Source organism: Eucyclogobius newberryi, unplaced genomic scaffold (genome assembly GCF_026437365.1).
Source record: "Eucyclogobius newberryi isolate DKJ021-1_F unplaced genomic scaffold, fEucNew1.0.hap1 SCAF_1, whole genome shotgun sequence".
Lineage (NCBI taxonomy): Eukaryota > Metazoa > Chordata > Actinopteri > Gobiiformes > Gobiidae > Eucyclogobius > Eucyclogobius newberryi.
The window spans coordinates 16,338,290-16,355,398 of record NW_027315723.1 but is presented as its reverse complement, the minus strand read 5'-3'; the positions used below and the strand labels follow the sequence as shown (position 1 = coordinate 16,355,398).

The 17,109-nt window shown below is 39.5% G+C and overlaps 1 protein-coding gene across 2 annotated transcripts in view; it reads left to right on the top strand.

Annotated features, from left to right (window-relative positions):
* Positions 1-17,109, top strand: part of ptgfrnb (prostaglandin F2 receptor inhibitor b) — a 72,663-nt gene that overhangs the window by 28,629 nt on the left and 26,925 nt on the right. The window contains exons 6-8 of one of the 2 annotated variants that reach the window (XM_072439628.1): positions 12,887-13,033; positions 13,449-13,609; positions 14,285-14,405. In XM_072439628.1, coding sequence (XP_072295729.1) covers positions 12,887-13,033; positions 13,449-13,609; positions 14,285-14,405 — 429 coding nt within the window. The remainder of the gene's footprint in view (positions 1-12,886; positions 13,034-13,448; positions 13,610-14,284; positions 14,406-17,109) is intronic. The other variant, XM_072439619.1, reaches the window with a different exon arrangement.

Here is a 17,109-nt window from a genome sequence, read left to right as displayed (position 1 = left end):
TCAGCAGATGGATCCTCTCTGATTTATGGACTTAGCTCAGAGGATGCTGTTACATGGCACTGCCCCAAGTCTCCTGCCATGTCTCTATGCACCCTCTGCATACTCCTGATGTTGCATTCTATGTTCATTTTACTTTTCTTTTCATATTTCAGATAGCACAAATGTAGAAAAGGCACAAACCGTATATATGGGTGCAAGACAAGTCGCAGACAAATCAAAATTGTGATTCGGAAACCTGCTAAACTCTGTAGCTTAGACCTCTACAAACATGCATTGGATTCTTGGACCAGTTTAGCAGTTCTTCTTGAATGTTCCATTAAAAAAAAAGAAACGTAATTACTTCCTTTACTGTGAACCTAATATTCAAAGGTGCTCTATGTAACCTTTCTAGATAGAGGTGCTCCGATCGATTGGCCGACGATCATGAGCGGGCCGATCATTGCAAAAATCATGTGATTGGTGATCTGCAAAATGGGCCGATCCGACGCACAGATCACACTTTGCATTGTCATTTCATTTGCCTTGAGTTAGATTATCTGTTAGTTATTGCAGTAGCATTGTTTAAGCTCCTTTTTGTTTTAACAAAGGGGTGCTCTTGCTCGCATGTCGCCTGCTCCCGGAGCGAACAACAGCACGGAGCAGCCACATGTTTCTGTAAACACTCATGGAACTAGGAGCTCTCACTCTGGTCAATTAGTTAAAAGTATAATAGAGGTTCAGAGCCAAATGTGTCTATTATCAGTCGTATGAAGTGACGCGCTCAAACTGAGCCAAATGGTTTCCCATTGCGTCCACAGAACGTACAGACGTCACTCGTTTACAAGTACCCACACGCTGGAGATTTACTCATTAAAAAGTGATAATGTAATGCGTGCCTTAAATGCAAAAAGAGCCATGGGCCTGTGAAAGCTGTCGTGTCTCATTTTCCTGAGCTATAAGGTTATTAAATGGATACGTATGGAAACGTATACGTATCATGTTTTTTTCAAAGACTTGTTTGAAAGTGGCACCTCACAACCACTGTAGTTGTCCTCGCTGCTCTCTTCTGCATGCTTTCCTTCCTCAAACTGCTCAGAGGATGTAAGCCTGCTCCTTCATCCACTCAGTTTGGCTGCGGAATGTGCCAGATACACCGCTGCATAACTCTGACATGAACGGTAAAGTATTCTTTCGACCCGCTAAAATTGCCAAGGAAACACTGTTGATCTTATAAACTAAATAGATTTGGTCATACTTCATATTATCAAAAGCCCTTTTTCTTAGAAATTGTGTATATTTAAAGGCGTAATGGACGATTTTTCGCCGATTTGAGAACTCAAACGGAAGTGCGCATGCGCACTGCCCCTGTGCGGATGCATAAAAAACACACGTGCGTTTGTTTATTAGCGCGACGGATCGCATCGCATCTCTCGTTTCCCGTAGATTTCCGTCTCTTCTGAGCCAGCTCGAACTGTCTTTCTCTGTCTTATTGTCCCGTACACTGAGGGAACTACATTATGATAGATCAATGCGCTCAGCCACAGGGAAACGTGCTGCTCTCATGGGGACGAGCCGACGAGTCTGCAGGTGAGCGGTAGGTGCGTTCTATGATTGATACGTGGCAGGACTAATCGGCAGCCCACGCCACGAGGAAAGAGACTTAGATGTGGGCCAAAGAATTGTCCATTACGCCTTTTAAAAAAAATAATGTATTGTTATTAGGAGGGAAAAAAGGGGTCAATGTTGTCTGTATCGACAGATGAAAATGTCAGATGATCAGTGGTCTCAAATATCCTGATCGAAGCATCTCTACTTTTAGTTGTGTCCGTCATCAGCTTGTCCCTTCTCCAGAAAGTTCTTACCTTGAACTGTCAAAATTATATACTATAATACATATTTGTATATATTAATATTTGATTATGTTGTGTATAATGTTTGTATTTTGATGCATTTTGGTGATTCGGTGCAAACGGTGCTGCTATCTGGGACAATTAGTACAAAAGAATATGGTTGGATGCTGATATTTTATTATTTATTGGTAAGATTTAAAATGCCATTTCCTAAAATCCATATTGAAGGAGTAGCAAAGGTTGTCCAGCGTCCATTGTGGGTGTGTCAGGAAGATTGCCTGGAGAGCACTCAAAAACAATTTCCTCAATATAAAATTACATTAAAAATAATATTACTATTCATTCATCACTAAACGCAAGCCTGGATTAAACCAAAACAGGTGTGGATTTTGCATATCAGGTTATACCCAGGCGAAGAGATTTTAACTCTTGGGTGGGTCAGGAAAACCATATATATATATATATATATATATATATATATATATATATATATATATATATATATATATATATACCACAGTTGACAAAGCGCATTCCTTAAACCACAACAAAATGTAATTTTTTTTTCCATTTGCCCAAAAAGGAGTGGGAACATGAGTGGTTAATCCCACCCCGATCTCTCATTAATGTTTTAACATAATTGGCTTCATTAGCAAACATTTACATCAGATCATTACACTTGAGGACGATACGTAACTGTTATTTCTTTGGTAACTGAACTATTATATTGCAATAATTATAAGATACCAACACTGTAACAGACAGAACACACAAACAATGGTAAGAAAAACGACGAGCATAAACTAGTGCAGAATGGTGTTTTGAGTTGATATTAAGACACACTATGTATCTTGAACGTATTCATATTTTGGCATTGTTGAGGTGTAAATCCAGACTGTTTCAAAGTTTGACATCATGTACAGCCACACCAATTTTTTACGAGTGTGTCCGAACAATGGGTCATTTGAAATCTCCATACCCTCTTAAATGATGACTTCTCTCTTTAATTGTAAACAAGCCGTGCAAATTACTTGGCAGTAGATTGTTAAATGCTTCAAATAACTCTCTACAACTTTGTGGATGATTTGCACTGCACATTTCTGTAAAATAACTAATGGATTAACTCTAGATTTCCCCACACCTCAACACAATATATGTGATAAGGGAGTAACATGCAGTTATTACTTTGCCAAGAATTTCCATAGAAATAACCAATTGGCACCACCATTGCTGAGTCCATGTAGTGCTCAAGCGCTCGTGTTTCCGAGGTGTGTAGTTATGGTTCCAACTTGTTGAACTCATTGGCTTTTATCTAGGAAAGTTGGGATTTTGATGTCACAATAACAACAATTATTGAGTTGGCCCATTAATTAAGTTTACTGTAAGATTGTTGTTTGCCTTCTCAAAAGCAAATGTTTGTTTTGGAAAACATTATTTTATTTTAGCCAGCTAACCTAAAAAATTGCTCTCATGAACAACTGAAAGTAAATGTTAAATTTAGTCAGTTACAGGGAATATTTTGTCCTGAATGGATTTTTGCATGCCTCCACACACATGTAGATTCTTATGAGGACCACAGTTGACAAAGCGCATTCCTTAAATTTCTTTCACCTGAAGCTAATCATAAAATTATATTTGTTTTTCAATATGTTATAGGTGCATTGCCGAAACATAGTCCAGCTTTGTTTCGATTGGATTATGTGTGTATTGGTATTTGAGTCGTGCTCTTGTGCAATATTTAGAATTTGTTTACCATCGACTGGGGTGACAAACTCATCTCAGCAAATTTGTGTGTTTTCCTCCATAGAGTACTGTAATTTTCGGGCTATAAAGCGCTCCTGAATAAAAGCCGCGCCAACGAAATCTACAAAGAAGAAATAAATTGCACAATGCAGGTGCCCACGTTGTAACATGATATATTTACACATACATATAGTAGTGGTTGTCTTTTGAACTGGGGGGCTCACGGTGCACCCTTGGTCCGCTGTGCCGCAGGTCTAATTAGACTAATTTCTCAGTGAATATGAGTTGGATTGTAATAAAACACAGCATTTCGAAGCTTAACAAACAGTAAACACATTACAGCTGTCTCTACTGTCCGCTCTGTCCTTGAATACTCAGTGTGAGCTTTTACCTTGTTTACCTGTGTCTGTGTCGTCACATCTGGTTCTTCTGCTTCTGAGCTTGTGCTTAGCGAGTGAGTGTTACGTTGTAACATGAGATATTTACACAGAAATATGTTCCACGGTAGTGATGCAGGGTTGTCTTTTGTCAGATCGGGCTTTTAAAGTCTCATTTCACTGCTGAAAACATTCACTTCCTCAGTAAACTAATTTATATGTGAACATGAGTCTGATTGTAATAAAACACAGTGTTTTGAAGCTTAAAATATAGAGAACACAACGTAAAACTCTGAATTAGATGTATCGGCCGCATGGCTCAAAGCATGCAAAACAAGTACCGGTTTTTAAGTCTGAAAAGTACGGTATATTGTAAAAGCAGCAATTTATGACAAATGAGGCTGCTGCTCTAGTTATTTATGTCTCAAGGAAATAAGAGCTGAAAGGCTTGGGACAGTCACTGGAATTTAACTTCGCTGTCTGAAAAAAGCTGTTCTAAAGCTGAACATGCATCTAAAATGAATACATATGGATATTAACAATGTGCCAAAGGGTTTTTGAGAGTTAAGAACTGTATACAAATAATTAAATACATGAGGAAAAGTATTTGAACACCTTGTGATTTTGCAAGTACACTTACAAATTATAGTGGAGTCTGAATAGGTGCATTTCCACTGTGAAAGTCAGAATCCGGAAATCACATTCTATGATTTTTAAATGCATTATTAGTATGTTATTGCTGCAAATAAGTATTTGAACACCTGAGAAAAACAATGTTAATATTTGATACAGAAGCCGTTGTATACAATTACAGAGGTCAAACCTGTAGTGCTTGATCAGGTTTGCTCACACTGCAGCAGGGATTTTGGCCCACTCCGCCACACAGATCTTCTCTAGATCGGTGCATTTTCGGGGCAGTCGCTTAGCAACACAGAGTTTCAGCTCCGTCCAAATACTTTTTTATTGGATTTACGTCTAGAGACTGGCAAGGCACACTCCAGAACCTTGATATGATTCTTATGGTTCCACTCCTTTGTTATCCTGTCTGTGTGCTTCTGGTCATTCTCATGTTGTAAGACCCAGCCACGACCCATCTTCAATGCTCTGACTGAAGGAAGGCAGTTGTTGCCCAAAATCTTGCAATACATGGCCCCATTCATTTTCTTCTTAGTACAGGTCCTGTCCCCTGTGCAGAAAAGCATCCCCAAAGCATGATGTTTACACCCCCATGCTTCACAGTAAGGATGGTGTTCTTGGGATCGTACTCATCCTTCTGGAGTGGAGGGTATACCATAAGGTTCTATTTTGGTCTCATCTGACCACATGGCCTTCTCCTAAGACTTCTCTGGATCATCTAGATGGTAAATGGCAAATTTCAAATGGGCCTGGACTTGTGCAATCTTTTGCAGGGGAACCTTCCGTGTGATGCATGAAACTCTAGTCCCAGCTCTCTTTAGGTCAATGACCAGCTCCTCCCGTAGTTCTGGGCTGATTCCTCACCTTCCTCGTCATGAGGTGAGATCTAGCATGGAGCCCAAGTCAAGGGAGATTGACGGTCATCTTTAGCCTCTTCCATGTTCTAACTATTGAATCAACAGTTTTTTTTCACTAAGCTGTTTACCAATTGCCTGTTGCCCTTTCCGGCCTTGTGGAGGTCTACAATTTTGTTTCTGGTGTCTTTTGACAGCACTTTGGTCTTGCCCATGGTAATAGTTGGAGTCTGACTGATTGCGGGGTGGACCGGTGTCTTTATGCAGCAAATGAGCAGACAGTTCACATACATTGTGTTTTCATTTGTATATAAGGGCAACTCTGACCCAAACAAAGCACAGTGTATACGCTTACCGATAAAGAACTGAAGGTCCAGTCTGTTAAACATTGTGCTGTTTGTGCAGAAATCTCAATCAGGCACACCTGTGCGGTTAAGTTTGTGCTGTGTATTTATTGACGTATTGAGGAGATTAATTGAAATGAGTGTCTGCAGAGCCGCGGCGCGCGGCCAAAACTGCCATGTTATTTTTGTGCCGGCCGCACGCCGCGGCTCCTGAAACTGCGCCGCTATTTGACTGCGTTTTAGCGCCGTTTTAGACCGCGCCGGGTTAAGGTTAGGGTTAAGGTTAGGGTTAAGGTTAAGGTTAGGGTTAAGGTTAGGGTTAAGGTTAGGGTTAGGGTTAGGGTTAAGGTTAAGGTTAAGGTTAAGGTTAAGGTTAGGGTTAGGGTTAGGGTTAGGGTTAAGGGTTAGCCATGAGGCTATAACGGGCTATAAGGGAAATGCCGCGGTCCCTGAAACTGCGCGGCCATTTGACCGCGCCGCGGCTCTCCAACCACGGCCTTAATTTAAAGCCAAGACTAAACAAGGACACTGATTCATTCATTCACTACGAGAAATTTAGAGTTGCCAATTTACCAAACACCTGCACCTTTGGACGGTGGAAGGAAGCCAGACTTCCCGGAAATAACCCATGGTAACACGGGAAGGACTGACTCCACCTAGTGAGCTCGTGATGTTGGTTCACAAATAATAACACAATTGACAAAAATGCCTAAAAATAACATTATTTATATTGTAGAAAATACATTTAAAATATTGAGTAGTGCATTTCATAACTCCTCTACTACTTCTCAAAGTGACCAATGCTTTCCATGTTTTTGCTGACCTGTGGCTGTGTTTATCAAGCTGCCTGTTCAAATCCCTCTGATGTCCGGCCTTGGAGCTACCCTCTCTTCCCACAATGCGCTGCTCTAGACCAAAACAGGAAGTACAAACTCGGGAGTGTGGTTTAAGTTTGGTCCCTGTTGCATGGCCATAATGTGAGCTGTTATGAAAATAACAAATTCTGGGATTTAGCCCTATTTCTTGGCCTGTTTCTTGAAAATGTTTGCTACTTTTACATTCTATAGGAACAATATCAAAGTCGTTTATAATAATAATAATAATAATATCAAAGGAGCTTGTAATTTAATATTGTAACCGTAAATGATGTTGTTATATTATTGAGGGACTATTCATAATACAGGTGCACTGTTTAACGTTTCTGCTTGTCTCAATGGAGATGTTATTGTTTTGCCTGGAATGGGATTACCCTTGTCCATTCATGGAGATTAGGAGGTGATGTCACCAGTAGGAACACATGTTTTTTTAGCAATAAAATGAAATTGATTTATTAAAGTTGAATGCCATACTGTAAAACATTCCAGGCAAAGCAATAACCTCTCCATATAGAAAATTTGCATTGACACACCCGTCATCATGATACTACAGATATCTCATATCTGGTAAAGTTACGGAAAGTTTAATATGAACTGTCCATGAAATCAATCAATATATACATATAGAAATGGAGACACAAAACTTGCAGTTGTGGTTTTTGAAAAATGTTAATATTAAGTACAGTATTTTCATGACTATAAGTCGCACCGTGGTATAAGTCGTACCAGCCAAATGCATAATGGAGAAGACAAAAACATATATAAGTTGTTCTGGAGTATGAAATACGGTTGCAAGTGTAAAAATAACAAATATCATATATATGTGGCTCCGGAGTATAAGTATACAAGTATAAGTATGTACAGTATTTTATATTATAGTCCGGAAAATACGGTATATAATCTAAACCTACAAAATAATCAATGCTGCAAAAATGTGATTTGAAACAAAAAAGTGGAAAGCTTTTACATAAATTTATTTCAAAAGAAATTCTAATTCCAATCTCTTTTGGGCAATACTTGAACCTCTTTTTTTTTTCATGCATTTTTTACATTTTAATGTAAAAATAGATAGATCTAGATGTTCATTTTTGTCAATAAAATCCTCGAATTGTAGTTGTCATTCTCTCCTATTACTATTGTCGCATGTCTTTTGAAGTATTGTTGTCATACATTTATCATTGCATATTCATTATTCATATACGCTACAGTGTGATCGCTCCCAACATCTTTATTCATGAAAATCTGTGCTGTATTTTCACATACAAATGCCATTTTTAAACTGTTATGTTTTACACCATAAAAGAATGTGAACAGTGGGGGAGGGGTTAAAGACTTATACCTCCAGGGTATTACAACTTTGCTTTGAATTTGTTATAACATCCACCAAAAATCACTAGCACACAAGTAGTTTTTCTGTTGCACAAGTCATTATTTATAAGTCTGTCAGAGAGGCTCAAGATCACACTGCATTGCTTAGCCTTGTTTGTGACACTGGTCTGACTGAAGTGGTTCAATTATCTTAATTATAAACCATTTGTTATAGAATAGGGATGTAATTTATCTTTATAATTTGTAAATGTTTGAGTCACTGCCAACACAACAATAAAAAATATGTAACGCTTTTTTGGACAAGCCTCACATTGCACTATTCATTCACTCACAGCTGCTCTGGGGCAGACTGATGGAAGCGAAGCTGCCAATGTCAATGCCCCTCCCACCCACACCAGATTTCATACTAGGCAATGAGGCACATTTTAGCAGCAGTCTCCCATTTAAGTACTACCCAGGCCCAACTCTGCTTAGCTCACGAGATCTGGCTAAATCAGGTGTTGTCAAGGAGGTATGGCCATAAGTTATGTTTCATGATCGGATCTTGGTCATTACATTTTGGTATAATCCACTTGTTCGCAAGTATATCCACTGTTTATTAGTCACTGCAATGACTAATGAGAGATTCATTATTTTACATTAGTTCCAGTTCTTGGATATATGATTTTATTTTTTTGATTGTATGTATATTTCGTCTTCTATATATTTTTCTTATCAGGCATACTGTACATTATTATAGTGATTGAATGCAATGAGACAAATACCAGGTTAAGTTTGAACAGGGCAAACATGGCAATGCTCTGGTAGTTAAGTGCAGTGTGAATGGGGGTCAGATCTGAGTGTTCTGGTAATCTGCACATGGCAATTTACTGGGAATTATGTGTGAATAGGTCTTGCCTAGAAATTACATCATTTCATTACGGGGCGGATTGGCACAGGTTATAAAATGCTGACCGTTGTAATGCTCGTCCACACCGCATATGTATCTTTTGCCTTTAATTATGTGGAAATAGATTCTGTGGTACTAGTGGGTATGTAAACTGGCACATAGTGGTACATAGGAATTAACATGTATCCATGTACTAAGGCACTGCATCGTGCTGAGATCCATAATCAGACCAAGAAGAAGTGCATGCAGCACAACTACCCAGATGACTTCAGCAGGACACTGCAGTTTCATTAAGAATAAGCTTACGCAGTATCTTTCATATCCATCGTCGTGTTATCACTGTTTAGCCTTAGCTAGGATTTTTGGACCCGTAGGCTAAATTAGACGGGGTTAAATGACCACCAAGCAGCCCCATTGTGCTGCCTGGTGGTCTACTTTTGCATGCATTAAATGTGTTTGTATAACTATGGTTATTTAACTTGGCTTGATGTCATTACTTGTGTACTTTGAGATTGGCTACAAATCAAGTTAAAAATTCTGGGGTGATAATGATTTCAGACTTGAACTTTAACTATAACATCAGCAGCTTTTGCTATCTAGTGTCTAACCCAGACTTGGAGAGACTTAAACATGCATTTTGTTTAAGCGGTAGTTTAGACCAATGGTTCCCAACCTTTTTTCCTCAAAGCCACCCTTGTTTGAAAAGTAGACTTGGCAAAGTAGAAAGAAAAGTTGACTAGCCTAAAACGGTTCTGTTTAGCTGTTCTTATGACTGAGAAAAGTTTATCTGCAAGTTAACCTATTGAAAATGTATTTTAATGTGAATATTTATACTATTATTGTTTGTATTGTGATACAAATATAACTTAAGGTTTTGTAAAGTATTTTATTTATTTATTTATTGATGTTTGTCTTTTTTTTTTTTTTTTTTTTTTAAGATTTAAAGTAATTATTTCAGGGGAGTCATGGCCCCAGAGGGTTGCAGCCTATTGTAGATGTTTTTGGCGGACGGGGAAACTGGAGCACCCGGAGGAAACTTGTAAAAACATGAAATACAGAAAGAACTCACAACCTTCTTTCTGTGTGTGCTATACAAGGAAGAATGTGATTAAGTGATTACTTTCTTGTCTCCATGGAGATGGAAAAGTTTAAATTCATACTATGGAAGATTTTGCGTAAAGCAATAACGTCTCCATGGAGACAAGCAGATGGTGAACCCTGCACCTTAAAAGTTACATAGTGCACATTTACCCATAAACATTTGACCAGCCCTCATCTCCGTTAAACACCAGAGGATTAAGATAAGATAAGATAAGATAATCCTTTATTGTCCCACATGGGGAAATTTCATTGATGCAACGCAGGAAGATACAGAGATAGATACAGAAGAAAAGAACAAATAACTTATAGGAAGTTTGAAAAACACTCTCAGTAGAAGATCTCTTATAAAAATCTTAGGATGTCCGCCGGGATAACGTGACGATCTCCGGGTAAGACGACTGTTCTCCGCAGTTTCATGAGTTCCTCCTTTGTGTAAACGCGGTACGGCAAGATGGGAGGGCACAGCCCATTTGATCTTATGTACCCAATCTCAATTTTTGTTGACACGTAGCCTATATCTGTCAAGTGTTTTGAGCGTTTTATTTTGCTTGTCTACTGAGGCTATAGTTGATGGAGATACTGAAACACCTTTTCTCTAAAGCTGCCGGTGTTTTAACAGAAGACACAGCCGATACAGCCTGGGCGAGGGTTCCATTCTCCACCCTGCCCAGACACTGTCACGGACTAAACTGGGACTAAACTGGGACTAAACTGGGACTAAACTGGGACTAAACCGGGACTAAACCGGGACTAAACCGGGACTAAACCGGGACTAAACCGGGACTAAACCGGGACTAAACCGGGACTAAACCGGTTGGATACTGACTACTGCAAACCGGTAACACCCCACATGAACTGCTCTTAATTGGGTGTGAACCAGGTCTAAGGCAACCAGGAACAACCCACAAAAGCGGGACTAAACCAGGATCATTGCAAGCTTGGAACAATCAGGACTAATCCTGCACTAAACCAGGACTAAACCCGGTTTGAACTAAGAATAAATCGGACCTAAACCAGGTTTAACTGGGTCTAAAACCACTCTGCCACTGATTTATTTATTTCATTTACTGACACCTCACAAGAGCTGCACTAAACCATGTTCAAATCTGGTCTAATCCAGGACTGAACTTGTTCTAAAGAATCTCTAATAGCAGCTGCCTCCCTGCAGACTGGGAACACCCCACAAGAGCTGCTCTAAACCAGTAAACCATATCCAAACCAGGTCTGAAACCACCTACAGACACTGTAGCCTTGGAACAAAAGCCTATGTCAAATCAAATTGAGTTTAAAATGTTGGGTGGCTAATACCGTATATTAATATACATCTTTTATTGTAATTAATTCTTAATTTCATATTATTTTGTTTTCCTACTACTTTATACTAATAATTCTACATCCAATAACAAAATTCTAAGTGACATTTTTAGGTGAAATTGCTTTGAAATTCTCAATAATTTCATCACAGCGTTTGATAATATGCGTAATAGCTTGCACTGCCTCAAGCTTTTGGTGAACTTGGTGATTCACACGTGGTTTTGACTTAACTGTCAGCATCTAGCTCCTTCAAAAAATGATGAGCAGAATGAAAAATGTGTTCATTGAGTTTGCCCTATTTCTGCCCCATCTGAGGTCTTGCTAAAACTGTCTTGTTTTTAAGCCTAGCTTTTCCAATTCAATAGGACAACTAGGTGATGCCTGTGAGAACAAGATTTGGGATTGAAAATGTCAATACGCTATTGATACTGTATTAAGGAGTTTGTTACCATTTCTCAGACAAAATATTCTCGCTGTTTGTTTTTTTTAACGATTACTAGTTATATTCTCTTTGCATAAAGGCAGGAGTGATGTAACATGTTTACCAACATGTTTTCATATCAATTTATCTTTGTGATTTAATAAAAACGTTATTTAGTTTGGTGTTATTGATGGTTGAATGTTCCCATGCATAATTTCTCATATTTTCTTTCTTAATCCTACTTTCAAATCCTTACATGAGCATACATTTATCACAGTTCTAAATTTAACCATTTTCCATTTCAGTCTCTCTGGTCTTCTGTGCCCTGTTGCCAGAGTAAATATTCCAATTTGTATAACACTGTTTTGTACATACAGGAAGCGAGAACTGCTCATTGGCACGATTCAGGGACAGATGGTGACAAAGCATGACTCAGAGGGTCTTTTTTCCTGACGTCACTTAAACACACCACTTTGCCAAAGTCTATTTTACACCTGTGATTTTTCTCTCTACGTTTGTATGTGAAGCACCAGTATGAGGCAGTAAATGAGAGGTGGTGGATTAAAGCATTTCCTGTTTAGTGATGCATTCAGGTGCAATCTGTTATAGGAGGTTTAATGCTTCAATGCCACACTGTTAAAATCATACCCAGCACTATTTTAGTGTGACTTGCTATCCCTTGTGTCTATTTTCAAGCCTAAAACCATAATCATGTTGCATTCTCTGTAGACAAAAACTCTATTGAAATAATCATTAGCACCTTTTTATGAACTCATTCAAGCTTATTTAAATATATACTATGTAGCTTTTCTGGTGTGGGAGGTATCACCACCTACTTATCTCTATGGAGATGTTATTGCTTTGCCTGAAATGTTTCACAATATGGCATTAAACCTGTAACTTGCATTTATTCAACTACAAGTGTTTTTTATACCTAAAAATACCTTAAAGTAATACATCTGGCAAAGCAATAACATCTTTATGGAGACGAGCAGGTGACAAATTTATTTTGTTAAATCGAAAATCAGATCACTAAATTCTGAACTGCTAAACTAATCCAAGAATCCAGAGAGTTTGTGGAGGTTTAAACTACAGAAAAATGGTACCAATCGGTAATCGCAGATTCTGTAAACCCTTTTGATGACATTAACCCATTTTACTGTATATTTTTCAGAGCCGAGTTACACCTTGACCCTTGACCCTGTAGAAACCCCAAAGTTGACCTCGGAACCAGTGGAAATGGCGTGCCACGTGACCAATATCACTAACCTCCCAGCGGGTGGGAGATTGGGCGTGTCCTGGCAACACAACACGTTACCGGGTAATTCACTTGAATGTGTTAAATGCTAACGCCACTGATTTTGAGTATCATTAGCAATATCTAATGCTCATACTACTTCTACCATCACCACTACTGCTATTATTATTATTACTCCAGCTATCGTTATTGCTGCCGTGGCTGCAACTGGGCTAAACACACACTCAACTGGGTCTGGATCAGATCTAAATCACGACACTGTACCGGAACTGTACCGGAACTGTACCGGAACTGTACCGGAACTGTACCGGAACTGTACCGGAACTGTACCGGAACTAGACTTACACAAGCCAACTAGGACACAAGGACCCAAAATGGGACCACTGCAGTAGTCATTACTAAAATAACTAGACATTTTCGTAATACTACTACTACCTTCTACTATACATACTCATATATTTCAACCTTGTATTTTTAGGAACAGGAAGTAACCCTCCGAGCTCAAATCTCATTGGCTCATTGGACGCAGCTGGGAACTTGTTGCCGGGGGCGATGTATTCGGAGCGACTGAAGAGCGGAGAAATTACTTTAAACAGAGTCCAACCCAATACGTTCAAACTGAGATTTGTGCGCACACAGGTAGGACTCATTTTGGTACAGACATTTTATGGCTGTCATTCTGTTTATGTTTATGTAATTCTGTGCATTTCTGTCTCCAATTTGTTTTGATTAAAATGCTGAACCTTTCTTACTTTGCAGAGTACAAACTGCATAACGCAAATCAGATATCCATTATATTATTTCAACTTTTTAAATGCACAAGTGTGCGACTGCCAGTGACTCTGGACTGTAGCCATAGAAATAGGGGTGAGCTATATTAACTAAAATTATGTATAGTTACATTATATGTTATTATTTTGTAGGAGTATCTTGCATTCAGGCAATATTTTTCCAATACATCAAGAATGTGCTAAAATGGGCCCGTAAATGTCTTGTTTGAGTTAGTATCACACAAAACGTGAATGGACCATAAAATTAAACACACGTGCAGTAATGTCACTTGTAACATTGTTTGAAAGATTACACTAGACGTTTCAGGTCACTTTCAAACATTCTTATTTTGCCCATCTCCGAAACAACAAGATCTAGATTAAGTGAGAAAATACTTATGTCAATGTAAATCTACTTTTTCATCAGTTGTAAAGAAAGTACCGGTAGTTTGTACTTGCCCTAACTGAACAGAGTCAAGAAATCTTACAATGTGGTGTATATTGCATTTTCTAATCCACATTCTGAATTTTTGTGTCTCTACAGGTGGTGGACATGGGGCAGTACATGTGTCTAGTGTCAGCGTGGACCGTAAACACACAGGGAGGATTTGTGAAGGCGACCGAAGAACAGAGCTTTGCCCTCCCTATCAAATGGGAACAAAAACGTATGTTCTGCTTCTATTACTAGCTGCCACTGCCGATGCCGCCGCTATAACACAATTTATATTTTTAGGCCCGAGCCCCAGCAGGGCGGAGGGCCTATTGCTCCCGCAACGCTGCCGAAGGCAGCGTTGCAACTGTCTGACTGTCTGTCTTGGTACCCCTTCGCCCCTAGCAAGTACAGTGAACTAGCCCATGCCGAAGGCATGGATCATGCATACTTACTCCTGCTATGACATAAATAGTCAACAACTCATTGTTGACAACAGCAGCGCGAAGCGCTGCATTCCTCCAAAAACCCTCCTGGCATCGTCCCGTACGCGAGAATCCATGCCGCAGGCATGGGCCATGCTTGTATCTGCTCAAATCAATGGAAGTCTATGGGGAGTGGGCGGGGCATCCCGACGAAATAGGGAGTGACGAGCGCGTAAGCGCTCGTAATGATGATTCCACCCATGGCGGCTTAGAGCTTTCAAACGATGTATAATTTGTTGTTATAGTGGAAACGGCTATATTGTTTTTGCTAAAAAATATTTTTATTATTTTTCTTGTTCTTCTGCTTTTTGAGCTCTAATTTGACCCCCTGAACATGCTCAAAAACTCACCAAACTTTGCCCAAAATTCAGAATCGGCAAAAAATTCGATTTTTTTCTGGGCCATTTTTTTTCGTTAAAAAATGGCGCAACAGCGCCACCGACAAAAGTCAAAATACATTGCGCCTATGGGAGACGCCCCGAGGTCAACTTTGTCGTAGAGCCACGAAATTCGGGACACGCATTCCTCTCTTGAGGACAAAAAAAGAAATATTACTGTGGCCACGCCCCCAGACTTACCCTATGGCCGCCATCTTCCTTTGAAAATGAAAACAAGCTGAGTTAGCCATTTTGTTCACGTCAAACTTTGACGAACTCCTCCTAGGGCGTTTTGCCCACCGACTTCAAAATCAGCGTACGTCCTCTGGACAAGTGGGGCATCTAAAGTTATCCAAATTTTTGGTATACCTTTTACGCTCTGTGTGCGGCGCAGCCGCAAAGTTGGACCACTTATTTTGGGATATTGCTAATCTAAAAATTGCTCCCATTTGATCAAAACGAGTCCGATTAGGACCAAATTTGAATCAGTTGTTAAACTTTCTAGTTTGGACCAGTTTATGATGACAAATTGAAATGGGCGCGATAGCGCCCCCTACAGAGTGACCTTTAAATTAGCATTGAAGGTCAAAAATTAGTTTTACCAAAATTGTCTAAACTTTACCCAAAATTCTATTTTGCCGTCCCGATCAAAAAGCCAATCAGACAAATGCCTTAATTTTTACGGCGTAGTCGTAGCGATGACAGAAACCTCCCATGTTATCCCTATGGGAAAACCGCAAAATCTCTCAAATATCCACATTTTTATGTTTCACACTTTAACAAACTCCTCCTAGTGCGTTTTGCCCATCAACCTCAAAATCGGTGTACGTCCTCTAGACAAGTGGGGCATCTAAAGTTATCCAAATTTTAAGGTTAACTTTTACGGTCTCTGTGCGACGGAGCCGCAAACGTTTCCCAGAATTCTGACTATTTGGCCTTCAGAGTGGCCTATAAACAATAGTTTTTCCAAATGACATGATATTTTGAACAAAATTCTAATTTGCCATCCTGATCATTAAAGTATGAGAGCCAAAGTCATATTTTGTACGGCGTAACCGTAGCGTTGACAGAAACATCCCATGTTATCCTAATGGGAAAATCGCAGAATCGCTCAAATCACCACATTTTTACGCTTCACACTTTAATGAACTCCTCCTAGGGCGATTGTCCGATCAAGTTCATATTTGGAGAATATCATCTACACAAGCGGGGCATCAAAACTTATCCATATTTTGATTCTAAGTGCTACGGTCTCTGTGTGGCGGACCCGCAAATATATGTCACAAATGGGAAAACAGCGAAATCTCTAAAATGACCACATTTTTACGCTTCACACTTTAACAAACTCCTCCTAGGGCGAATACCCGATCAAGCTCATATTTGGGGGAAATCATCTACACAAGCGGGGCATCAAAAATTAGTCATATTTTGATTTTAAGTGTTACGGTCTCTGTGCGGTGGAGCCGCAAATATACTGTCACAAATGGGAAAACGCCAAATCTTTGAAATGTTCAAATTTATGCTTCACACTTTAACAAACTCCTCCGTGGGCAATAGCCCGATCAAGCTTTACTTTGGGAAAAATCATCTACACACGCGGGGCTTCAAAAGTTATCCATATTTATATTCCAAGTGCTACGGTCTCTGTGCGGCGGAACAGCAAATTTGACTGACACTTGTGTTCATTTGCACTGGATTGGCCATGTCCAAAGTGTCGCCGTCTGTCAAGTTCTTTTTTAATTCAACACACAATAAGGGCGCCATCTTTATCAAGTCGAAAGCGCAGAGCCGGAAGGCCGGTGGCCCGCGAGGGCCGTTGGATGCCGCTTGCGGCTTTAATTTATTATTATTTTTCTTGTTCTTCTGCTTTTTGAGCTCTAATTTGACCCCCTGAACATGCTCAAAAACTCACCAAACTTTGCCCAAAATTCAGAATCGGCGAAAAATTAGATTTTTTTTCTGGGCCATTTTTTTTTTCGTCAAAAAATGGCGCGACAGCGCCACCGACAAAAGTCAAAATACATTGAGCCTATGGGAGACGCCCTGAGGTCAACTTTGTCGTGGAGCTACGAAATTC